Genomic DNA, 26,671 nt, shown 5'->3' with positions numbered 1-26,671 from the left:
CCACTGTCTACAGCACTGTAGAGTCTAGATTTCCTGTTGGGAATCTTCTTTCTCAGCCAGATGGCAATCGTTCTCCTGGGGGAGGCAGCACAGCACGGTGGATAAGTGCAAGGGCCCTGGAGCCAGGCTGCCTGGGTCTGAATACTGCCACTGCCAACTGTGTGACTTTGGGCTGTTCGCTTAACCTCTCTGTGCCTCAGTTTCTTCATTTGTAAAATGGGTGTTATGGACTGAGTGTTTGTGTCCTCCCCAAATTCATATGTGGAAGCACAAACACTCAGGTGACTGTATTTGGAGAGGGGGACTCTAAGGAAGTAATTAAGGTTATGTGAGGTCATAACGGTGGTGCCCTGATCTGACAGGATTAGTGTCCTAATAAAAAGAGACAGCAGAGGTGCCTAGCACATGCTTTTTCTCTCCCTTTCTCTCTCCCTCTCCTTGTACACACACTGAGGAAAGGCCATGTGGAGACACAGTGAAAAGGTGGTCTCTACAAGCCAGGAAGAGGGCTCTCACCAGAAACCACATTTGCCAGCCCCTTAATCTGGGACTTCTAGCCTCTAGAATGGTAAGCAAATTAATTTCTGTTGTGTTAAGCCATACAGTCTGTGATGTTTTGTTATGGGAGCCTGAGCAGACTGAGATAATAGGGATAACAATAGTGAAGATTAAACAAGTTAATACATGTAAACCGCACAAAACAGTGCCTGGTACCTAGTAAGTACTCAGTAAATGTCAGCTGTGATTACTGTTACTATTCTTCTTCTTCTTTTTTTTTTTTTTGCGGTATGCGGGCCTCTCACTGTTGTGGCCTCTCCCATTGCGGAGCACAGGCTCTGGACACGCAGGCTCAGCGGCCATGGCTCACGGGCCCAGCCGCTCCGCGGCATGTGGGATCTTCCCGGACCGGGGCACGAACCCGTGTCCCCTGCGTCGGCAGGCGGACTCTCAACCTCTGCGCCAACCAGGGAAGCCCTACTATTATTATTATTATTATTATCATCACCATCTTAACTGAAATGTAGGTCATGTCTTACAAATTTAGGGTTCCAGAGCTTCACTGTCTCATGGAACTTTCTACAATGTGTACAATGAAGTAAATGTTCTGTCCAATATGATAGCCACCAGCCACATGTGGCTAATTACATTAGAATTATTTAAAATTAAATACAATTAAAAATTCAATGCCTCGGTCACACTAGCCATGTTTCAAGTGCTCAATAACCACACGTGGCCAGTGGTTACTGTATTGGACAGTGCAGAATAGAACACAGATATCCCTAGGGCTCTAGAGCATTGGCTTTCAAGTGGTTCTGACTGTGACCTTCCGTAAGAGACACATTTTCTGTCACACAGAGATTTAAATTACTGAAACATAATTGATAACACTGAGACAATTTCTCAAACAATATTCACCACTACTATTTGTGATGCACCCTATCATACCCCTTTCAATCAACTTTCCTTTTTAAACATTTAAAACCATACCTTCTAATTATTAGGGAAACATAAACTATAATGAGGGATCACCTCACACTGGTCAGAGTGGCCATCATTAAAGAGTCTACAAAAAACAAATGCTGGAGAGGGTGTGGAGAAAAGGGAACCCTCCTGCGCTGTCGGTGGGAATGTAAATTGGTGCAGCCACGATGGAGAACAGTATGGAGGTTCCTTAAAAAACTAAAAATTGAGTTGCCATATGACCCAGCAATCCCACTCCTGAGCATGTATCGGAGAAAACTCTTCATTTGAAAAGACACATGCACCCCAATGTTCACTGCAGCACTATTTACAACAGCCAAGACATGGAAGCAACCTAAGTGTCCATCAACAGATGCATGGATAAAGAAGATGTGGCACATATCTACAATGGAATACTACTCAGCCATCAAAAAGAATGAAATGATGACATGGTGCAGCAACATGGGTGGACCTAGAGATGATCACACTAAGTGAAGTAAGTCAGACACAGAAAGACAAATACCATATGACGTCACTTATACGTGGAATCCAAAGTATGACACAAATGAACTTATTGACAAAAGAGAAACAGACTCACAGACATACTGACAGAAAACAAACATGTAGTCACCAAAGGGAAACGGGGGGATAAATTTGGGATTAACAGATACACACCACTATATATAAATATCCTGTAATAAACCATAATGGAAAAGAATATGCAAAAATATATATGTATAACTGAATCACTTTGCTGTACACCAGAAACTAACACAACATTGTGAATCAACTATACTTCAATGAAACAAACAAAAAATAAAACCTTAGTTTCATCCTGAGCAATATCACCTATGAAATCACTGGCATAATGTGCTAGTCATTTCCCCCCTAAAACACTAATAAGAGAAAAACTGTAAGTTTAACAACAAAAAAATTTTTTTTCAAGTAAAAGCAAGTTACATGAAGCCTGCACTGTGCTGTACGCTAGGTGATCCGTAAATACGGTGCAGCTGACTGACTACTCTCAAGGGCTTGGTGCAGCGTTTCTCAACGGGGTGTCCCTGGCATTTTGCGGGGAATGATTCCTCGTTGTACAAGGCTGTACGAAGTACTGGGTTACGTGGCACCCCTGGCCCCAACTGCTAGGAGCCGACAGTTCTTCCCCTTCATGTGATAACCCACACTTCCCTCCCCATTTCCAAACTCACCCTTCCCCACTTGACGATAATAAGGTTGCAGACATCGAGAGCCTGCGCTCTGAGAACGAGGGAAGACGGGAAAGCGAGGACGGGGCTTTCCCCCACTCACCTCTTTACGCAGGGGCCACGAGGATGGATGGCATCGCCTCCCCCGCTGCACACTGAGCCCCGAAATCAAACCCAAGAGGACTGTGCTGCCCGGCACCTCCACTCAGCCGGGTCCGGCTTGGCTTTGGCAGTGGCACATGCGCAGTTCAGTGAGCCCGAGGATGCTTTTATGAGCTCCCAAGCGGCAGGTGTGTGAATTTCAATCAAACCGCCCCCCTTGCTCCACAACCCAGCTGACATTTCAGATGAGGATCCTCTGCCCTGGATTTTACTGCAAAAGAAGTAGCCCTCGCACAAAGGCAAGTTGGCCGGGTAATTGTCAATATTTATGCCCAAACTCCAGCAACTTGCTGTCATTTAGGGCCAGGTTGCTCACCACTGTCATAATCTTTGCCCTATCTCTGCATTACATGTATTGTTACTGAATTATGGTAAAATCGGGGATTGGGCAACCTAGTTACCTTTTCTAGCTCATCATACAATAAACATATAATGATTTAAATTAAACAATTTGCCCCTGTACCATGTAAACCCCCCTTGCACAGTCCCAGTGGCACATGCAGCCCTCTGGTGGGGAGGCCCATCTCTTGGGCATGTACCGTGTGCCAGGCTCTCTGCTGACTGCTTCCGTGTATCTCCCATCATCCTGACGACCCTGGAAGTTAGGGGCTTTTCTTCTACCCATTTAACAGATGAGGAAACTGAGGTTCAAAGGAGGTGGAGTGACTTGCACAGGTCACACAGCCAGGAGATGGTGGAGCCAGGACTCAAAGGCAGACTGAACTGACTAGCAGACACTTGCCGTAAACTCTGGACACGCATCCCTACAGTCCTGAGATACAGCTGAACTTGGCACCTACTTTGTCTCTGACCAGTCCTCCTCATGGAATCCCTGCCCCATGAGCACTTTCAACTTTCAGTCCGGGAACGATCTAATGCAAACACCTGCTTCCACCATTGCCCCCTTTGGTCTGTTCTCCACCCGGCAGCCAGGGGGAGCCTCTGAGCAGTGAGTCAGGTCATGTTGCTCCCCTGCTCTAAATCCTCCAATAGCTTCTGGTCACTGTTAGAATGTTACCCAGAGCCTTATGATGGCCCAGAGGCCCCACGTGATCTGTCTCCCCTCCCCCAAAATGCCCTCCACAGTCCTTCCTGCTCTTTTGCTCTAGCTGCACTGGGCTCTCCTTCCTGTTCCTGGAACTTGCCAACTCTGACCATGCCCCAGGGCCTCTGCACTGCTGTTCTCTCTGTCTGGTACACTTTCTGCCTAGATGCCCACGTGGTCCTCTCCCTTACCTCCTTCAGGTCTCTGCTCCAGTGTCACAGAAGCCTTACCTGGTTTTACCAAGGAAAACAGTCCCTGTGACCATCTCCTCCGGCTCTGCTGGCCTCTCTTTGGAGCACTTTATCTGACATTTTATATTCAATTGTTTATGGTCTGCTTCCCCAACTGGAAGGTCAGTGCCTCCAGGGTGGGGGAATCTTGCTGTGTTTTATTTTTGTTTTTTTGGCCACTGAATCCACAGCACTTAGAGCAGGGCCTGGTGAATGATAAACCCTCCATAAATTGCCGTTGCTTGTGGGAGCTGATCTCCTTATTTAGAGATGGCACTGCAGGCTCAGAGCAGAAGGGGATCTGACTTCGTTCCCTAAACGCCATCATCTGACCATCCATGCCGGAGCCGGGCTCCAGCCCCGAAAGACCTCCCTGGGGAGCTCCACCGGGCTGCCCTTCAGATTTTGACGGGGGCTCCCTGCACCAGCAAGCAATATGTGTTCACTTGTGTCTTAACTTCTGCATCGTATGACATGGTTTCAATTCTGCTGAGGTGCCCTCGGGGCTTCTGGCACTGGGGACATTTTGGAAAAAAATGTAGAGAATAAAAACAAACTGGCTTCCCTGAGTAGCTCCAGCTGGTAATTAAGATCCTTTTCCAAGAGGTGCGACTTTGACTTTGCGGTCAGCGCAGAACAGCAGAGGGGGCAAGGTTCTGAAGACATGGGCTTGAACACACACCAGTCCAAAAAATACCTGGCTCTGAGCCTCAGGTTCAACAAGACGGACAAAGTGCTTACTAAGTGTCTACCAGTCACTGCCTGAGAGCTTCAAACTCGCGTATCTGTCTGTCGATTTGGTATTTCACTGGGGTGTCCCAGACACCTCCGACCTCATGTGCCCACAACAGAAGGATGGAGTCTCCCGTCTCCCCTGTGTTGCCCACCACAGAGAACAGCACCATCACCCAGGTCAGGCCAAGCCCAGGAGCCCCTCTGGGCTCCTCTCTCCTCTCATCCCCCACATCCAACCCGTCAGCAAGGCCTCTCAGCTTTCCTGCCATTCTCCCGGAGTCCACGTCTTCTTCCCATCTTGATCCAACCCGTTTTTCATCTTTTGCTTGGAAGTATCTCTTTGCTGGTCCCGCTGTCTCTACCTTTCCCGTCCTACTGCCTAATCTCCATGCAGCAACCAGAGTGGTCATTTTAAAACATTAATCAGGTCACGTGGCTCTTCCCATTTCATGCTCCCTCGCCCCATGGTTGTCCAACTCTGACGTCTATGGCTCGTGTCCGGCTCATGCCTCCCTCTCCAGACTCATCCCTCCCAGCCGCCCCCTTGCTTTCACTCACTCACTGCACTCACCTGTCCTTCTTGCCGATCCTTGATGATGTCACACTAGTTCGCACCTCAGGGCGTTTGCACCTGCTGATCCCATCTCCCTTGGTCTCCACCTGGCTGGTTCCTGTCATCATTCAGGCCTTGGCTCAAGTGCCACGTCCTGGAGATGCCTTCCCTGACCCCCTCGAGAATGCTGTTCCCTTACCCTACTCCCTCACCCCCAACACTCACTATCACATCTGATTGTTTTATTTTCTTCACGTCCTTTTCACTACCACAAGCATGCTTGTTTATGGATTTGTTTGGTTGTTTACTGCCTGGTCCCTGGGGATTTAGGGTGACTCAGACAGACGTCCCTCCTCGCACAAAGGTGACATTCTAAGCAGGAGACAGGGAAAAACTACATCCACCCTGGACTTTTCAGATACAAGGGCCAATAATTTCCATTTTTTGCTAAAGCAGGTTGGGTTTTACTACGTGCAATCAGCTGAGTCTTTACTATATTAGGCGCCATAATACTTGCTGAATTCAATTGCCATTTTTTTTAATTTAAAAATTTAACTTTGAGTTCTCTCTTTTTTCCCCCCAAGACATAAGAGGGCTTTGTAAAGGGAGCTTGCACATTGCTTTTGGCAATGTGAGATAGTTTTGGGCCTTGATGCTACTGGCATTCTCCACTGCTCCAAAGCTTTCTTTCTCAGCAAGTTTTTTTTTTTTTTTTTTAATATTTAGTTATTTATTTAGGCTGTGCTGGGCCTTAGTTGCAGCATGCATGCAGGATCTAGTTCCCTGACTAGGGATTGAATCCCGGCCCCCTGCATTGGGAGCATGGAGTCTTACCCAATGGACCAACAGGGAAGTCCCCTTCCTCAGCAAGTTTCTATCTCAATCCTCTCTTTGAAAAAGATGTTGGGCAGAGAGCATCAATCTCATTTCACAGATGAGAGGGCTGAGGCCCAAACGGCTTGCTGAGACTGGACGGAACACAAGATCGATCATTTCAGCAAGGATTTTCCTTTCTGGAACTCTAGGACTGCAGACTGGGAAGGAAACTCTGTATCCTTTCCTGACGATAAATGAGTAATGCTCTCAGTTGGCCAGGACAGATTTGCAATTTATAGCCTTCATATTACTACTTCACAGTTGAGTACCCAGGGATTTTCCAGATTCTAAGAAAAAAATATTCCTACTAGGATAAATAGAATTGTTCTTTTACATGCAGTTTTATTTTAGGTTGCCTTTATTTTTCAATCTGTTAAACCAATAACGAGAATATAATTTACAAAGCTAGAAGATTCCCACATTAATCCTCTTATCAACCAAAAAAACTTTCCTCACCTTGGAGAAAGCTGCTTGCTCTTTCATTAGGGGTAAGTAGTGCACTGCATTTCCCTCTTTGCTTTGTCTACCAGGAAGCTCAGAGAGACTCAACTTAACTGCTGTAGTTAGCCTGAGCCAGACTTTTTCTGGTACAATGCCTCACCCTTATTCATTACATGGCTTTCAGTTCCTTTGCTTTTGCTTTAGTAGCTCTATTTTAAATATGTTTTCTATTTGAAATTCTTCCCCAATCTTTCCGACACAGGCTGGGTATAAACAAACGAATTAAATTTATTTCTGAAGCTGCTCTCCCCCTTTTTCCTATCTCCCTTGCTACTTGCTTAGGGGCACAGGAGCAGATACTTTAAATCCGCGCGGCCCCACCGCTCACTCTCTCTCTCTCTTTGTAAAACATGTTTTCAGGAGAATGTAAATTGTTTTTAAAAGCTTCCATCCTGGCCCACTGCTAATTATTCCTGACCCAGGAGGATCTGTACTAATTTGTCTTAATAAACTTTATTAAATAGCAAATTTCAGGAGGAAGAAACTACGCAGCCTTGATTGGATTAGTAAAACTGCCAGTGGACATCACCACTAGAGCAGAGAGAAAAGCCCATTAACCATAGAGAGGGAAGGTGGGGAGAGAATCCGGTCAAGTGTGTTTCCAATAAGCCATGGCTGGCCACAGTTTTGTGCCTTCTTCGGGGTTGTGAGCAAAAGTTTCTAGCCTCCAAACGAAAAAGGAAAAAAAACGGAAAAAGAAAAGGCAGTGTCTCTGCCCCCAAACAAGATGCAGGTGATTAAATACAGCAACTATGGAATGAAATGAGCAATCAAGCAATTCCAAACCTCCAGGTCATTGAAGAACAGATGTGTATCTGCGAGGTTGAAGATCATTTCTTCCATCATGAGGCCGATGCGCACGGACGCCGTGGTGTCCTGTTAGGAAGAACCAGAGAAAAGCGCAAGTAAGTGGAGTCATTGTCGTCTCAGCCTCCTCTCCTCCCGGCCCACCCCTGAATGGCAGATCCGGTCTGTCCTCATCTGCGCGGCTAGCACACGGCCTAAGATGTGTCTCCGGGTGGGGTCAGGGTGATAATATTGCACAGCTTCTGAGATTTCACTTCTACTTTTTCATCATTTCTATCTACCCTCGTCAGTGTTTAAACCTCCCCCCACAAATATGCCCCTGGAATGGCAACTGTGTTCAGTGTTGCAAGAACCAGAAATGGCTGTAGGAAAGGAGAGCCTCTTGGAGAATGTGTGTTTCCAGGGAGGCCTGAGTGATTTCAGGGAAAGCAGTATAAACTACTGGGAGAGCCGGGATGCTGGTTCTCTCCTTACAACGATCGCTCTATGGCTATAGCCCTCCTCCTCCCGCTATTTAAAAAAACACTTTTATCTAACAAGAGAGGATTAACTACGAAAACAAGCATTTAAACAAAACCCACTGTAGGGGACTTCCTTGGTGGTGCAGTGGTTGAGAATCCGCCTGCCAATGTAGGGGACCCAGGTTCGATCCCTGGTCCAGGAAGATTCCACATGTCGCAGAGCAACCAAGCCCGTGTGCCACAACTACTGAGCCTGCGGGCCACAACTACTGAGCCCATGCGCCGCAACTACTGAAGCCCACGTGCCTAGAGCCCGGGCTCCGCAACAAGAGAAGCCACCGTAATGAGAAGCCCGCACACTGCATCGAAGAGTAGCCCCCGCTCTCTGCAACTAGAGAAAGCCCACGTGCAGCAATGAAGACCCAATGCAGCCAAACCAGACCAAAGAAACCCACTGTAGTACATCCATACCCGGGAAAACGAGGCAGCCATTAAAAAAACGGAGTCACGCTAGGACTCCTGACATAAAAGAAGCATCCAGAAAAATAGTATTAAGGAACAAAGGCAAGCTGTATCACAGTATAGTGTGTAAAACACAGTGTACAATAAAAGGGTCCACTCTCTCTCCCTCTGTCTCTGTCTCCTTCTCTTTTCTAGACACAGAGCATGTAGACTGCATTACTCTTTACCCATATTTGGGGTCCCATCCTGAAAAGCTTCTCCCTGTAGGAAGATGATATACACCAGGGGCTGGCAAACTACGGCCTGAGGGCCAGATCTGGCCTGCTGCCTGTTTTTGAATGGCTCACGAGCTAAGAGCGATTTTTACATTTTTGAACAGTGTATTGTCTACGGTTGCTTTTGTGCTTTGCAGGCAGAGGTAAGTAGTTGTGACAGATCCTTACAGATCCTAAAATACTATCTGGCCCCCCGCAGAAGAAGGCTGCTGGTCCCTGATATAGATGCTCCCTGTTGAGATGTGACCATATGACTTGCTTTGGCCAATGAAACGTGAGCAGAAGTTATGTTTTGCTTCTGCTTGGAAGCTCTAAGAGCTAGTGCATGGTTCACCATGCTCTCTTCCCACTTCACAAGGCTAAATGTTCCAGATAAAAGCTACTCGGTTAGCTTGGGTTCCAGAGTAAAGAGGATGAGAGTCAGAGCTGCAACAGACCACAATGGACACATACAAGAAATAAGAAGTAGATGAGATTGTAAAGCAATTGTACTCCAGTTAAAAAAGAAAGAAGTAGATGAGATTTGGGGGATGTTTTTTACTGCAGCGTAACCTCACCTATTCCAACTGATACACGTGGAAAATATGGAGCACAGGGCACACAAGGGTTCTCAACCCGGGCTGCCCACTGTGATGATCTGAGGAGCATTTAAAAATCCTGATGCTCAGGCCATACCCCTGATCAATAAAATCAGAATGGCTAAGGGTGGGATCCCGGCACCAGGAAACTTTACAGCTTCCCACTTGATTTCAATGTGCAGTCAAGGTTAAGAACCACTGGTCTCGGAAAATAGCTAGCTAGTGGGAAGCAGCCGCATAGCACAGGGAGATCAGCTCGGTGCTTTGTGACCACCTAGAGGGGTGGGATAGGGAGGGTGGGAGGGAGGGAGACACAGGAGGGAGGAGATATGGGAACATATGTATATGTATAACTGATTCACTTTGTTATACAGCAGAAACTAACACACCATTGTAAAGCAATTATACTCCAATAAAGATGTTAAAAAAAAAAAAGAACCACTGGTCTAAAAGGAGAGACAACACTTAGTAATATTCCTGGTTGATTCCTGGTTGATACAACACTTAGTAATATTCCTGGTTGATTCCTGGTTGATACAACACTTAGTAATATTCCTGGTTGATACCTGGTTGATAAGTGATTTCTCTGTGCCACTCTCTAAGTATTAACTCATTTAATCCCCACAACACTCTCTGAGGTGAGCACTAGTACTTTCTTATTTCATAGATGAGAGCACAGAGGCTCACCGAGTAACCTGCTCAAGGCCACACAGCTAGCAAGTGCTGGGATCTGAAGCCAGGTCATCTGCTTCCAGAGCAGCACTGCTTCAGAGGAGGCGCTGGAAGGGCCAGGATTGGGAGAGGAGTAAAGGGGGCCTTGACCTGTCACTCCATACACTTCTTTTCCCCACTGAATTTTTTTACTGGGAGGCTGCATTACTTCTATTATAAAAATAAATAATGAATGACATAAGCCCTTCTTGACCCTTAAAAAAAAAAAAAAAAGGAAAAAACCCGTAGCTGGTGATCTCAGCTTCACACACACAACTGTGAAGAATCAAGCCCAGGAACGCAGCCATTAGGTGAAACATCTCATTAGGGCCCCAACAGCCAAAGCTTAGCACTCCAGATCCTGGCTGGAAGTCGCAGGGTAGAGCGCTCCATGAATAACGAAGAGAAAAAGGGGAAAACAAACTTTTCAGGGCCAAGCAGGGAATCGTTGTGTGACCTGGCAAAGGGGTTTGGGGGTGTTTCCACACATTACTCATACCCAAACCATTTCACCTCTGCAGGATTGCACATTCTTTCTTGGCGAGGCTGCTTGTATACCTAGCCACCTGTGCCCAGCCCTCCATGTACTAGACAGGAAGCAAGAAGAAGGGGCCAGGGCTTCCCCGGTGGCGCAGTGGTTGGGAGTCCGCCTGCCGATGCGGGGGACGCGGGTTTGTGCCCCGGTCTGGGAGGATCCCACGTGCCGCGGAGCGGCTGGGCCCGTGAGCCATGGCCGCTGAGCCTGCGCGTCCGGAGCCTGTGCTCTGCAACGGGAGAGGCCGCAACAGTGAGAGGCCCGCGTACCGCAAAAAAAAAAAAAAAAAAAAGAAGGGGCCATCCAGACTTATCCTCTGAAAGGATTTATTCAGAAAAATGTCAGGTCCCATGCCAGCACACAACAGGAAAAGTAATTATTGTAGACAAAATGGCTTACCTATGACAAGTATTTGCATAGTTAGAAGAAGCCAAATCCTCTCTATCGATAAAGCTGAAATTATGACTTACTGATATTGGGAGGATGTGAAGAGAAAGTGTGCATGTGTGTGATAAAGGCAAGGGTGAGAAGAGAGAGCTAAAGTCTTATCTTCCAGTTTGGGAAGCCAGAGACCATGCCTAAAACAGAAAAACAAAAAAATCAAGATGTGGTCACAGAAGCAGGTTACTTAGAAATTTGGAGGTGACCCAAAGAATCAGCAAGAGTTGAAAGTTGTTGCCTCTGCGCAGAAAGAGGGGGTGGGGGTGGGGGTGGGTGGAAAGTTGCTGGGGCCTGCTGTTTTTCGTAATACTTTCCTTTGGAGAACTCTATGGATTTTAAACTCTATGCATAGATTTCTTGGATAAAAAGAAAACTAAATTAAAAATAAAAGGAAACATACTCAAGTAATATTACCCTACAGTAAATATTAAACTGGAAAAAGACCCATACATGTGAACAAGGGACATGTAAAAAGATGTTCATTACAGAACTGTCTGTAAATAGCAAAAGTTCGGAAACAATTTAGCTGTCCGGCCAAAGGAAATTAGAGAAATAAAATGTAGAATATTCATACAATGGAAAACTAAACTCAGTGGAAAGAAATGAACCAGACCTCCATGTATTACCAAGGATGCCTCAAAAAAAAAAAAGTTGAGTGAAAGCAAGTTTTCTGGAAGTTATATACTGCATGTTATTACCATTTATTAGAAACATATACAATGTTACTACATATTTTCCATGGGCACTTATATATTTGTAAATATCTGCAAGGATATACCCAGAGTCAGAACAGCAATTACTTGCAGAAAGCAGAGAGGAGGAGACAGAGGAATTCGAGGTGATGATCAAAGTGAACTTTAGTATTATCCAGTATATTCTAAACGTTTTTTAAAGAGAAGGGATTCAAACATTTCTTGTATAATTAAAAATTGAAACAAAAACTTAAAGACACCCAGAAGTTTCTGAGGAGAACCTTGAGAATACCCAACTATTCCCTAAGCATTCTCTTATTTCAGCTTTTCCCAAAATCTGCTTGCACGCTGCCTATTAGATTGTTTTGAACTATGTAGGGGGGACCTCTTTTCAAGACACTTGATAAAAACTAGTTGTGCTGGGGTGGAAAAGTCTGGAATAGCCCATGAAAAGCACAACTGTCCCAGGGGTTAAGTAACACAAAGTGTTACTCTGGGCCAGACCACTCTATCCAAGGAGAAAATGTTTTTTTCAGGGTTGTAAAGACTGAGAAATGAAGAAAAAAAAAATAGTGGAGGCTCAGCATTAATTAATGTGACAGACAGCTGGAGTGAGGACAGGATGACAGACATGGGTTTCATCTCATGCTGCCCGCTGAACACGCCCCTAATATGCTCTATAAACACACCACCCTGGTCTGTTGGCTTAAGTTACCCTGTGCAGCTTGGAGCGGGAGGACGCCCTATCTGACCCAGCACATCTTCCAGTCAAAGAAAGCCTAAAATATGGGAGCCTTCATGCCGTGTTCTTCAGCTAATAAAAGGCTACAGGCTAACACTGCAGGGAGGACTAAATGAGGTAGCACACGTGTAACCCCCTAACCCAGGGCCCAGTATGCAGCAGGCACTCCCCAAGAGTTGGTTATTATCAAAATCCCCCAGTCCACTTCCTCACCCCCTTAAACAAAGAACCTGCTTCTGTAAACCCAGCAGGAACACCCCAAATCAGATGGTACTTTATTAAAGATGTACTTTATGCAAGTACCATCTCACATGAAAACCATTTTGTTAATCATTACATACTCTTTGGATTAAAAAAAAATCAGTGGTTAATTTCCTAAACAAGCAACAGCAGAAACAGATTGTGCTTAAAAAAACAAACCATTTAAACCAGAATGGAGAACTGAGAAAAGGGGAGTTTTTCCAAAACAGGCTTCAATTTGTAACTTGTCTGTTGAAAGGACTGCGCTGGGAGCTGGTGGGGTTCGGGTGGATGGAATGTCATCTTGGTCTGACTCAAGAGTTTGTGGGTGGCGCTCTCCCCGTGAAGGTACAAATCAGAATAAGGCGCTGCAGATTTTTTCAATGTGCTCTAATGGTCTACAGATTTGTCAGGGTTCGGTTTTGATGATGGCGAGGTGGGCTATGCACGCATGCATTTAGGAGGCTGATGAGGATGCTCTGAGCCTTGGAACCCGCCCCCCCCCCCCCCCCCCCCCGCCCGAGACAGATGCTGTAGACCTGGATGCAGCTCTGTAACCTAATTATCACGCATTCTTGGTGAGGTTCTCTTAATTAGAGGAGGATGGTGAGGACATTCACCATATGGGCCGCTCTGAGATCTGCCTTGTAGATCAGTAAGTTATTTTGTGACGTATGGCTGTATTTCCTGGATGGAGGGGAGAGGGCAAGTCTTTCCTAAAACGAAATTAATCTGATGTCCAACAAACCTGGATGAAGAAAACGGGATGTGGATTCCTGGAGGTTTCAAATCTGAATCAACGTTTGCGTTAATTCAGATGATGGCAACTGTTTTCTGTCAAGTGTCTCCATCACCCCCAACACACAAGCTCTCCAGTTTAAGCCATATTCTTAAGAGGGCTACTTCCCCATCCCTGTGGATTAGGAAGTAACCATTTTCATTTCAAAAGGAGTCCACTTTTTTTTTTTTTTTGCGGTACGCAGAGCTCTCACTGTTTTTGGCCTCTACCGTTCCGGAGCACAGGCTCCGGACGCGCAGGCTCAGCGGCCATGGCTCACGGGCCCAGCCGCCCCGCGGCATGTGGGATCCTCCCGGACCGGGGCACGAACCCGCGTCCCCTGCATCGGCAGGCGGACCCCCAACCACTGCGCCACCAGGGAAGCCCGGAGTCCACGTTTTTAACCGAAAAGTTGTTTTTAATGAACCACAACTCTATTTGTCCAATAAAGAATTTCCTTTGCTGAATTTTCCAAGTTTTCTATTTTAAGCACATAACGCTTTTGTAGCAGATGGTTTAATTCGTCATTTAATTCTACCATGTTTAGTTCAGAGGTGAGATCCACACACTATTTAGTCAGCATCACAACCCTTTGAACAGAAGAAAGGCTCACCCCAAATTCATCTTGAAATCAACTTATATGACTGTGGTCTTTTGTTTTTTTTCACAGCTGGTTGGATAATAATAACAGCCGATCTTTATCGAGTGCTTTGCAGTAGGTTAACAGTGTGGGCTCTGAGCCAGACTGCTTATGTTCAAGTCCAATTCCACCTCTTACCAACTAGATGACCTTGTACAAGTTACTTAATGTCCATGTGCCCCAGTTTCTCATCTGTAAAATGGGGTTACTTAACTCATAGGGTTGTTACAAAGATTAAATGAGCTTTTCAAAGTCTAGGTTATAAACCTGTTAGTGAACATTTACTTTAAATGTCCAGCATTAAAAAGAAAAAAAGGATAGGAAAAAATACAAGAGAATCCAGGGGTCAGTAAACTGCCTGTTTTTGTAAATAAAGTTTTATTGGAACACAGCCATGCCCGTTTGTTCACTTAATGTTTATGGCTGCTTTCGTGCTACAGTGGCAGAGTTGATAGCTGCTACAGAGCCTAGCCTAAAGCCTAAAATATTTATCATACTTTCACAGAAGAAGTTTGCCAATCTCTAGAATAGATGACAAAATATCAGAGTACATCATATGCGTAATGATGAACTTCTATTTTTGTTGGAATGTGTGTGTGTGTGTAAGGGTGGGGCGATGATGGAATTCAGGTCTGATCTGACTCCACACTCCATTATCCTCTGGCTATGCCATGATGCTTCTTTGCTCTGAGGAAGTACCTGACTTCGTGGCTCAGCCACGTGACTGGAAAGAAGAGGTGCGTTGCCCCCTGGAATATCTAGATGCAGTAGCTTCTATAGTACCTGGTGGTCTCCACTTGAGCTGGTTTCCTCTGGGGAATCCCTGCTGTGAAGATCTGTGCAGGAGAGGGTTAACTCAGCAGACCTGGGTTGCTCAAACTCTGCATATTCCTAAGAAAGGTCTGACTTCAAGACTGGTCCTTGGCTGGCTCCTGGTGGATGAGCTCTGAGCCCTTGGGTCAAGCAGTACCAGTTGATCAGATAGTTTATGCTAACAATGTGATTTATGGTGACCGCCTGCTTTTGTTTGAGGGGCTGGAGTCTGCCATGCAGATCTGCATGCCTGCATCACTGACCCAATAAGACCCTGGAAACCAAGGCTCAGGTGAGCTTCCCTGGTTGGCAACACTTGGCACGAACTATCACACCTCAGTGCTGGGAGAATTAACTGGACTGTCTGTGCTCCATTGGGAGAGGACACCTGGAAGGTTGGACCGGGTTTTTCCTGGACTTCATTCCATGTGCCTTTCCCTTCGCTGATTTTAACCTGTATCCTTTTACCGTAAAAAACTGTAACCATGAGTATAATAGCTCTTCTGAGTCCTGTGAGTCCTTCTAGCAACTCATCAAGCCTGACGGTGGTTTGGGGGGCCCCCAACACAGTGTCTTTATTAGACACTTTGAAAAAACACCAACTGGTTAACAAAAGAGGCAGCATGATACTGTGGAGATACCTAATCTCTCCGGGAATGAACCTTCATATCTGTAAATTATCAGTTCATAAGTTTTAGTAAAAATAATACCCATTATTGGCCTTCCAGGGTGATCTCATAACCTAGGTCTGGTCAGAATCATAGTGACTGGTTCAGGGATGGTCATGTGGCCAATGGGAGCCAAGCAGAGTTGGCCCTAGGATGTCAGCTATAACTACTGGGAAACAGGCCCCTTCTTACCCCTGAGGTGGCTGAGCTGGGAGAACCTAAACTTGAGGATGCTGGCAGCCATCTCTGTCATCAAACTGGCAGAGCCTTACTGACAACACACACAGATTCATATGAAATTATTGGGGGATCAGATCCCGCTGTTCCCAAAGTCTACTTCTAGATATTTTGGTTATACATTTTCCTTTTTGGCTTAAACTAATGTGCATTGAGTTTCTGTTGCTTATACTCAAAAGATTCTTGACTCTGCTCACAACTTTCCGGTGTCTGTACAAAAACAGGTACTTCCAACTGGCAACGGCCATGGGCAAGTTCAAGTGCTTCTACAAATCTTAGCAATGATTGAGCCTTGCCAAGGAGCACTTCGGAAGACTGTCTTCTCTTTTTTTTTTTTGTGGTACGCGGGCCTCTCACTGTTGTGGCCTCTCCTGTTGCGGAGCACAGGCTCCGGACGCGCAGGCTCAGCGGCCATGGCTCACGGGCCCAGCCGCTCCGCGGCATGTGGGATCTTCCCGGACCGGGGCACGAACCCGCGTCCCCTGCATCGGCAGGCGGACCCTCAACCGCTGCGCCACCAGGGAAGCCTGACTGCCTTCTCTTTTGATGGCTCCTCTTACTCTCCGAACCCCAAGGTGATGTTAAGTCAAGTGCAGGGAAGAGTCCGACTTATTATCTGGTCTTAGAGCCACAGTCTCTCCTTTACACAAGCATCATCCTAATGGAGCACATGGTTTCCCCCTAATGACCACCACAGATTGCCCCCACCATTCACCAGGTGTGCATGGAAGTGGCCACAGGCAAGAAGCTCCATGAAGCAAAGTGGTTGAGAACATCAACTGTGGAGTCAGCCGGATCTGGGTTCAAATCCTGGGACTGTCATTCCCCAGGGACATGACCTTGGTTGAGATGTTCGCCCTCCCTGGCCCTGAGTGTTCTCACCTGAATACAGGCAGCGAGTCCTTCCTAGGGCTGCTGCAGGATAATGCATGTGATGTGACTTGCTCCTGGTGCTCAGGTATTATTAGCAAAAAGCAGCAGAGTCCAGAATCTTCCATCAGAAAATTTTCCCCACTTAGAAATTCCCAAGCAATAGCTTAACCTGGTATTTTCTAAACCATGGCTATTCTTGTAACGCCTTTGCAAGTTTCCCATGCCCGAGAGCAGCTGTGTTATGTTAACTTAGTATTTTCCTTTAATTCAGCTACCCCTCCCCCAACTTAAAAAAAAAACGTAAATGCATGCAGTTTAGAAAGAAACTTGTCATCATGACCGTAGATGGCAAACCTGTTGCACTCACCATCACTGGACGTTAACCATGAAGATAAGCATGTATATTAGTTTCTCATGGCTGCTGTAACAAATTACCACAAACTTAGTGGCTTGAAACAACACCAATTTATTCTCTTACAGTTCTAGAGATCACAAGTCTAAAATCAAGGTGTTCCTTTGGGAGGTTTCAAGCAGAATCAGTTTCCTTGTCTTTTTCAGCTTCTAGAGGCCACCGTGTGTTCCTTGGCTTTAGTCTCTCCACTACAGCCACTTACTGCTGACCTCGTATCTCCTATCCACTCTCATCTCCTGCCTCCCTCTTAAGAGGACCCTGTGATTACATTAATCACACCTGCTAAGTCTCTTTTGCCATACAAGGTAACGTTCACAGGTTCTGGAGACTAGGACCTGGACATCTTTTGGGGGCCATTTGTCTACCTACCACGGCACGCAACCAAAAAAAAAATCACAGAATGCTGCTCTTTTGGGTACATGACCTCATATACCATGTTTTAAAGCAGTGGCTCTCAGCAAAGGTGGCACCTCCTTCTAGAGAGTAGTTTGGAAGTTTGGGGGACATTTTTGCTTGTCATCATAATTGGGGGGAGGTGGTATTTGGGACGGTTTGATATTGTGATTTATAATAAGAAAATATATATTTGGTTTTTGTCCCTGTTTCTGGTACAGAACTACTACTAAAGCCCTCAGAATTTCTAACAGCCAAGATATGGCAGCAGGCTAAGTGCCCAGCGGCAGTTGAATGGATAAAGATGTGCTGAATGGATACAGATACACACACACACACACACACACACACACACACACACACACACACACACACACACACACACACACACACACACTGGACTATTACTCAGCCATAAAAAATTTGAAATCTTGCCACTTTCAACAATATGAATGGACCTGGAGGATATTTTGCTTAGTGAAATAAGCTAGACTGAGAAAGACAAATACTGTATGTTTTTACTTATATGTGGAATCAAAATGATAAAACAAATGAACAAACATAGCAACACAGAAACAGACTCACAGATGCAGAGAACAAACCAGTGGTAGCCAGAGGGGTGGTGGGGCGGGGCATGGGTGAAACAGGTGAAGGGGATCAAGAGGTGCAAGCTGCCAGTTATAAAATAAGTCACAAGCATGTAGTGGACACAGCACAGGGGATACAGTCAATAGTAGGATAATAACTTTGGCTGTAATCTACAAAAATATTGAATCACTGGGCTTCCCTGGTGGCGCAGTGGTTGAGAGTCCGCCTGCCGATGCAGGGGACAGGGGTTTGTGCCCCGGTCTGGGAAGTTCCCACATGCCGCGGAGTGGCTGGGCCCGTGAGCCATGGCCACTGAGCCTGCGCGTCCGGAGCCTGTGCTCCGCAACGGGAGAGGCCACAGAGGTGAGAGGCCCGCGTACCGCAAAAAAAAAAAAAAAAAAAAAAAAAAAAAAAAATATATATATATATATATATATATATATAGAATCACTATGTTGTACACCTGAAACTAATATAACATTGTAACTCAACCATACTTCGACTTAAAAAAAGAGTGATAAAACTAAAAGAAGTGTCTTATTCATAACAAGCCCCTTTCAACATCAGAGTTTATGTTAATACGGTGACTTTTAAAAAGTGCTAAGTACGGGACTGGTTGCCAGGGAAACCAACCATGTGATTAGACGGTTGGAACTTTCAGCCCCGCCCCCTGGTCTTCCTCTAGGGAGGTGAAAGAGGCTGGAGATTGAGTTCAGTCACGCGCAGGCTCAGCGGCCATGGCTCGCAGGCTCAGCGGCCATGGCTCACGGGCCCAGCCGCTCCGCGGCATGTGGGATCTTCCCGGACCGGGGCACGAACCCGTGTCCCCTGCGTCGGCAGGCGGACTCTCAACCACTGCGCCACCAGGGAAGCCCTGGCTAATGATTTCATCAATCATGCTTATGTAATGAAGTTCTCCATAAAACCCCAAAAGATGGATTCGGAGAGCTTCCGGGGTCGCGAATGTATCCACATGCTGGGGGGGTGGCACACCCCAGTTTCATGTGGGTGCTCCTGTGCTGGGGACCCTTCTGGGACCCTGCCTTATGTATTTCTTTGTCTGGCTGTTCTTCTGTATCCTTCATAATATCCTTTGTAATAAACTAGTCAGTCCGTGTAAGTAAATGTTTCTCTGAGTTCTGTGAGCTCTAGCAAATGAACCTAAGGAGGGGGTCATGAGAACCTCCAATTTATAGCCAGTTGGTCAGAGGCACAGGTGACAATCTGGACTTGCAATTGGCATCTGAAGTGGGGGCTGTCTTGCGGGACTGAGCCCTTAACTAGGGGGATTAACCTGTGCTGCTGTCTTCAGGAAGATAGAGTCAGAATTGAGTTAACTGCTTGGTGGTGTCGGAAAACACACACTAGAGGGTGCCAGGGAGGTAGGACAGTCATTAAAAATGAAAAATTGTCCCGCATCCCATGTAACTTTCATATCTCTTGCTGGACACTTGTTGTAAAAAACCCGTTTCTAATTATCTGAGCCTAGACTGTAAGTCATGTCTTTACTTTATTCCCAAGGGGCCTTTAGATCATCACTGAGGATGGAAACAAGCACATCTGTGTGCTGGGCTACATACAAAAACAGCCAGCTTCCCTTCACCTCCAAAGCTGTTGTCTACATGGCAGCCAGATTGCTCCTTTTACAACAAAAATCAGAGCTGTCCCTCCTCATTTAAAACCCACTAGCATCCCCAGGCCCTCTGAATAAAGCCAATATCCTTCACTTTTCCACTCCAACGCACATGTCTGCTCCTTGAGCTTGCCAAACTTGATACTGCCTCAGGGCCTTTGCACTTGCTGTACCCGCTGCCTGGAATTCCCTTTCCCCAGACACTTTCATGGCTGGCTCCTTTGAAACATTCAGTTCCCACTTTCAATACTAGAAAGATCTTCTCTGACCATTCCACCTCACGTAACCTGGATGCTGACCCTCTACTCAAGCTATATCTCATTACACTGTTACAGTTTTTAATAGCATTTATCATTATCTGTAATAATCTTATGATTTTTGGTGCTTCTCTCTCAATCAGAAGGGAAGCTCTATGAGAGCTATTGCTATGTCCCTTGGACATGGAACACAGCCCAGTACTTAGCAGATGCTCAGTTAAGCATTTAAAAAAATGAATATATAAGCATGTGTAAGCTTTATGTATATTACCACACCTCCTCCTCAAAATATCTTTTCCCTCTTTTACAGATTCAGCAAGATTCAAAGCAATGAGGTGACTTGTCCAGGGTCACACTGCTAATAAGTGACAGAGCTGGGATTTATCCCAGGGCTACCTAAGAAACCAAAATCTTATCCATTTACTCATGAAATATGACTTTGCAGGAACTAATGACATAAAGTACTTTATTAGGGAAAAGAAGCTTAAGGCAGATTACCACCAGAATTTTTTTTTTTTGGTAAATGCCTGATTTAAAACTGTTGGGGGGACTTCCCTGGTGGTGCAGTGGTTAAGAATCCGCCTGCCAATGCAGGGGACGTGGGTTCCATCCCTGGTCTGGGAAGATCCTACATGCCTCGGAGCAACTAAGCCCGTGCACCACAACTACTGAGCCTGTGCTCTAGAGCCTGTGAGCCACAACTACTGAGCCTGTGAGCCACAACTACTGACCCTGCGTGCCATAACTACTGAGGCCCGTGTGCCTAGAGCCCGTGCTCTGCAACAAAAGAAGCCACTGCAGTGAGAAGCCTGCGCACCGCAATGAAGAGTAGCTCGCGCTCTCTGCAACTAGAGAAAGCCCGCGCGCAGCAACGAAGACCCAAGGCAGCCAAAAATAAATAAATTAAAAAAAAGCAAACCAAAAAACTTGTTGAGGTCTACTTTTAATGAAATGAAGGATCCATTTAATTAAATTACACTTCCAAAGTTGAGAGAAATGGCAGGCGGCTGCCGTGCAAAACTCAGCCCTGATTCTTTTCTCAGGTCTCAGGCTGGCTTCCCTTTCTAATAACTGCCGGGCTTCTGAGTGGATAAAAGGAGAGGCCACGGGCTTGGGAAGGGTCTCCCCTTATTGCCTCTGAGCACTTGTGCCTCTCATTTCCTGGCCTTGATATGGAAAAGCAAAGTTACCCAGTAAACCCCTCACTTCTCAGCTGCCCCCTCCCCGCCCCCCAAGCCAGGAATGGTTCTTTGGGAACCAGACACTTTGGCTGAAATTGGAAATCAGCTCACTTCAGCCAGCCTCGAAGGGCTCTGAACCCTTCCTTGGTTCCCCAGCCTTGCCCCCACCACCCTACTCCCGACCTATAGTAACCCATAACTTTGTAGGATGTCACCGTATGTGTTAAAAAGGGGTGAGTTGTGGGAAGACCCATCCTGGTAACCAACTTCAGGGCCTCTCTAGATCCATTAATGTTATCAAATGCAATGCTTGCAAAAGTAATTTTCAGAAACAAACAAACAAACAACAAAAACCACAACTCTATTTGAATACTGTCTTGTTCTCACAGGGATCAAAGGTCGGCTGCTTCCAGGGGTAGTCTCTTTCACCCTGTTCAGGGGGGTCTCAGGGGGAATGCCACGGTAGGTCTTTCAAGATGAGAAGGGGGCAGACCACAGACTCTGCTCTGAGATGCCTGTATTCTGACATCCTATGCGTGAAACCCACTTCTAGTCTCTAAGTGTATCCAGCCCCAGGTGTAAGCCCTCCCGGACTGTTTGCTTATCTTTCCTGCTCCACAGGCACCTCTGAGTGCTCCCAGGGGGAGGCAAGTCTTGGTGCCTCCAAAGAGGCATCCGGAGATTTCCAAACACTTCTCTCAGCTCAAAGCTTCTTGGATGATGAAATAGTTGACACCGCTTTGTGCTCCTCCTAAGGCATTTTCTTAAGGAAATGTATGTAACGAGCAGAGGTAGATGTCTGGGAATTTGGGATGTGGCCTTCAAATATTTATACCCTCGCAAGTTCATCGATGGCTAATAGTCGGGTGAGAACTCAGCTCCTTAGATGTGTTTCTGAAAAACTGGTGGCATGGTTAATAGTCAAATTCACTAACAGAATTACTTAATGAATTACTTTCTTTTTCTTTTTTTTTTGGCCGAGCTGCATGGCTTGTGGGATCTCAGTTCCCTGACCAGGGATTGAACCCAGGCCACAGCAGTGAAAGCGCCAAGTCCTAACCACTAGGCCACCAGGGAACTCTTAATCACTTTAAAAGAAAAAGCTTGGCCTGGCTCTTTAGGAGTCTGATAGGTGGGTGCATGAACATTGCTCTTGTGTGCTTACAGAATGTCTCTAGAATGAAAAACTGGAGCTTTCTATAAATCAGGCTGGGTCAGCCTCGGCACTGCTGACATCCTGAGCCACATCGCTCTCTGTTGGGGCTGCACTGTCCACTGTAGGGTGTTAAGCGACATCCCTGGCCTCTACTCGTTAGGTGCCAGCAGCACCCCTCACCCGGTTGTGACAACGAAAAATGTCTCCAGACAAGCGCCCGGGAGGCCAAAGTACCCAAGTAGAGACCCGCTGCTCTAAATCCTTTAAAAATAATGAAAGGCTTGGTTCTCGGTGTTAGTCAATCAACTTTGTAATTCTAGAGCGGGCAACCTTATTAATGAAGCTAGCTTTCTAAATCAGTGACGGGCTAAAAAAAAAAAAAAAATCAAAATCTCGCAACCAGCTGAGTGGAAGGTGCTGTACTTCTGTCTCAAAGGGCAGTGTGACCCAGTTGTTCAGAACCACCACCGCAGCCAGATACCCGTCTGCAAACTCGGGCTCTGTCCTTCTTACTAGAAGGTGAGTGACTGCTAGAAGTCGCTGTGCCCATTTCCTGGCCTGTACATGTGGATAACCATAGCATCTACCTCCTAAAGTTATGGGGAGAGTAAGTGAGCTGATGTACGTAAAGCTCTTCAGATGGATGTCTGGCTGGCAGCAAGCACGCCTGGTGGGTCTGTCATCCTTACTCACAGAATGGCTTCTCTGGGGCCTCGCTGGCCACACCCAGCACTTGCACTGGGCTGTCCCTTTCTCAGGTGCCACCTGAAGGGGAGATCAGGGGAGACGCGGAGCAGAAGCTCGGTTTGGCATTTTGTGATCCCGGCCTTTTCCTCCTCATTTCAGCACCCAGACCGCCACAAGCCAGGCTTGTGTCTTGGGGGGCCCTGTCTGGGCTTGCAGACTTCTGCTGCAAAGGGCGGCCTTGCCCGCTTTGGAGACGGTTCACAAATATAGGCAGCTTCCCACCTGCGTTTGCCTGGCTTTTCTCCTGTGTAGATTACCCTGATGCCCCCAACTTCGGGACAATGCACGTCGGTACCTACTCTAGAATGGAGACCTCTCCCCGTCTCTTTTAAAGAAAAACAAAAAACAAAAAACACGCAAACACACAAAACGAATCAAAGCCATCACACCATACAAGGCAACTGGGCCTTTAAAAAATCACAGCCAAGTAGCTGTTTACAAGCTGAACAAATAATTACTCTGCCACAAGGAAGAAAAGTATTAATTAGAGCTCTTCATTAAACCAGGCTCACTATTCTGTGGGGTTTATCTCTTGCAAGTGTCAGCCAGAGGTTAGGGAGGGATTAACACACAATGGAGGGCTTTGCCAGTTAAATCTCCTCCTTGTGGTTGGCTTTTAATAATAAAGTTGTCATTAAAAGAAAGAATTTAATGGTTTTAATTGGGTTTAATTACTTGGAAACTCCTGGAAAACAGATTAGCTTGTTTGAAAGAGGAAGACAAGAAAATGATGGTGGTAAAGAAAAAATAGGTTGATTCACATGTTTAAACAGTAAAGTTAAAAAAAAAAAAAAACCTGGCTTCTTTGGCAGTTTCAGAGGAGAACACAGAAAATAGAAAGGATCTTCTAAGCTCAGCAAACAGGTCTATTTGTACTCACAAGCACTTTAGCAAAAAAACTGTAGGATAAATCCCGTCATCACTGAATTACAAAAGAATCAAACTGACTACAAATGATAAAATCACAGTCAGATTGAAGAGAATAAACAAAGATGTCTAAACTGGGTCGTCTTTTGAAGTTTTACACAACTACGCAGCCTCCTAGATTTTTTTTTTATCCTTTGAAAAATGTTCTTTCAGCTGGAGGTGTCTGGCAGCTTTAAAAGCATTTTCCTAGGACGTAAATTTAAAGGCAAAAAAATAAACAGCTAGATAAATGGAGCTGCGAACATGTATTAGGGGGACCAACTGTCCTGATGTGACTGAACTGAGGAGGTTCCTGGGACTTGGCACTTTGAGTGTGAAAACTGGGAAAGTTCCAGACGACCCAGAAGAGATGATGACCCTAACGTGAGCCACCATTCAGGACCAAGGGGCATTTGACAGCATGGGAGACCAGCGCATTTTTGGAAGTTCACAGCAAGTGATTAGAACAGGGCTTGACACCACCCAGCAAAGTGACTCCTGCTTCTGTCCAGCAACGGACATGTCCTCATCAATGCTGCGAGTCCTCTGCTTACTATTATTATTATTATTGTTATTACTATTTGTAGTGGTAGTGATACTTCACCATACCTTCCAGAGAGAGGACATTCTTACCCAACCAGCAACACGCTTGTAAAGATGCAGTTCTTTAAAACACATTCATTCATTCACTATTATTTATGATTTATTCATTTATTCTACAAAAAACGTTCACTATACAGGAGGCACAGTTCTAAGCACTTCACGTATATTAACTCTTTTAATCCTCCCCCAGTGACCCCATGCAGTAAGTATTATTGCTATTGCACCCACACTACAGAAGCAGGGACTGAGGCACAAGGAGGAAAAGTGACTTGCCTGAGGTCACGTGGCTAGGGAGTAGAGCAGGCTTTGAACCTGAGCTGTCTAGCTCCAGAGCCCATGTTCTAGACCAGAGGTGGGCGAACTTTTCTATAAAGGGCCAGATAGTAAATATTTTAGGCTCAGTGGCCCATATGGTCTCTGTCACAACTACTCAACTTTGCTGCTGGAGAGTGAAAGCAGCCATAGACAATATGTAAATGAATGAGCACGCCTGTGTGCCAATAAAACTTTATTTTAAAAAATAGGTGGCGAGCCAGATTTGGCCCATGGTTGGGATGCAGTTTGCCGACTCCTACTCTAGACCACTGTTATAATGTCTCCTACTACGATATGTCTCAGACACTGAAAGTCCCTTGCTACATGGAGCTTACATTCTAGTGGAGGGGGAAGGGCATGAAAAACGAAGAGACATTTCATTTTGAATCGTGACAAGTGTTTTGAAGAAAAGGAAACCTGAAGATGTGCTAGAGGCGGAGAGAGAGACCAAATATGTCTGTGTATATGTGTTTTGGGGAGGGCTGCTAGAGATGGGGTGGTCAGGGAAGGTCTGTCTGAGGAGGCAACATCTGAGCAAAGGTCCAAACGAAACAAAGGAGCCAGCCGTGAGGTGATTTGGTAGAAGGAACAGCCCGTGCAAAGGCCCTGAGGCAGGAACAAGCTTTGCGTGTTTGAGGAGTACAAAGAAGGCCAGCGTAGAGTGAGCAGAGAAAGTATGTGGGAGAAGGAGGAGAGAACCAGGCAGGAGAACCAGATAATTTGGGGGATTCTAGGTCACGGGGAGGAGTCTGAACTTTGTTCAAAGCGAGCCTGGAAACCAGGGAACAGTTTCAAGCAAGGACAATGAAGAGACCTGATTTATATCCAAAACGGATCTCTTGGGCTGCCTTCATGGCACTGTGTCATCATGTCCAACCAAAACCCAGTGAGGCAGGTATTGTTATCGTACCCATTTTACAGATACGTCTGACTCCGCGAATCCCCAATCTATTAAGTAACAGGACTGGGACTTGTCTCCAGGATGGTCTGCTCCAATCTCATCCTTTCCTACCTATGCCACTCAGCCCTCAAGGATGCAACTCTGACTGCCTGGACCATCATCATCTCCAGTCCATAGGCTTCTTTGTGTTGAGTATCAGGAAAGCAAGGGTGTTTGGCATGAGCCCACACAGGCATGATTTCAGTCTGCAGAAAGGCTAAACAAGTTACAAACACCGACAGTGTATGGTATGATGAACAGCGGTAAGTGTCCTATCACCCCCCTCCTCCAACAGAAAACCTAAGGAATGGGAGGTGGGTAGGAGAGAACAAACAATTCTTTTGAGTAGCAAAATCAATTTCCTCTTAAATGGTGACAGAGCACTCAACGTACTGTCAGCTGGAGGAGCCAAGAAGGACTGGATGGGGCTTCTTTCAGTCCCAAGGGTCATGTTCTCACAGGCATCCATCAGGACACAGGACTCCTTTTCCCTCACTCCCCAACTTAGCTGTCAAGGTGCAGCATGGCTGAGGAGGGCAGAAATTCATCCATGCATCCAACAAATATTTACTGAGTGTCTTCTATGTGCCAGGCACTGTTCCAGGCACTGGGATACAGCAGCAAGCAAAACAGCCGTAAACAAATGAATAAGGCAAGATGTGCGGTATGTCTGATGGCAGGGCTGCAGTATGGCTGCACAAGCTGCTGTGTACGGTTGTGCATTGCACAACCCAGGGGCATCATTCACATAGACCGCCATGAAAGTGCCGCTTCCTAGAGTTGAGCAAAGTGCATTCTGCACAGTTGTGCCCTGCCAGG

At 46.1% G+C, this 26,671-nt stretch overlaps 1 protein-coding gene across 1 annotated transcript in view; it reads right to left on the bottom strand.

Moving 5' to 3' along the window:
* The window catches only part of EYA2 (EYA transcriptional coactivator and phosphatase 2), a 174,735-nt gene that overhangs the window by 28,832 nt on the left and 119,232 nt on the right, over positions 1–26,671 (bottom strand). The window contains exon 9 of the mRNA XM_073793066.1: positions 7,555–7,644. Within this exon, the coding sequence (XP_073649167.1) occupies positions 7,555–7,644 (90 nt within the window). The remainder of the gene's footprint in view (positions 1–7,554; positions 7,645–26,671) is intronic.

This window comes from Tursiops truncatus, chromosome 15, assembly GCF_011762595.2.
Source record: "Tursiops truncatus isolate mTurTru1 chromosome 15, mTurTru1.mat.Y, whole genome shotgun sequence".
NCBI lineage: Eukaryota > Metazoa > Chordata > Mammalia > Artiodactyla > Delphinidae > Tursiops > Tursiops truncatus.
Note: the sequence above shows the minus strand (reverse complement) of the source record. Positions and strands in the feature narration are given on the sequence as shown.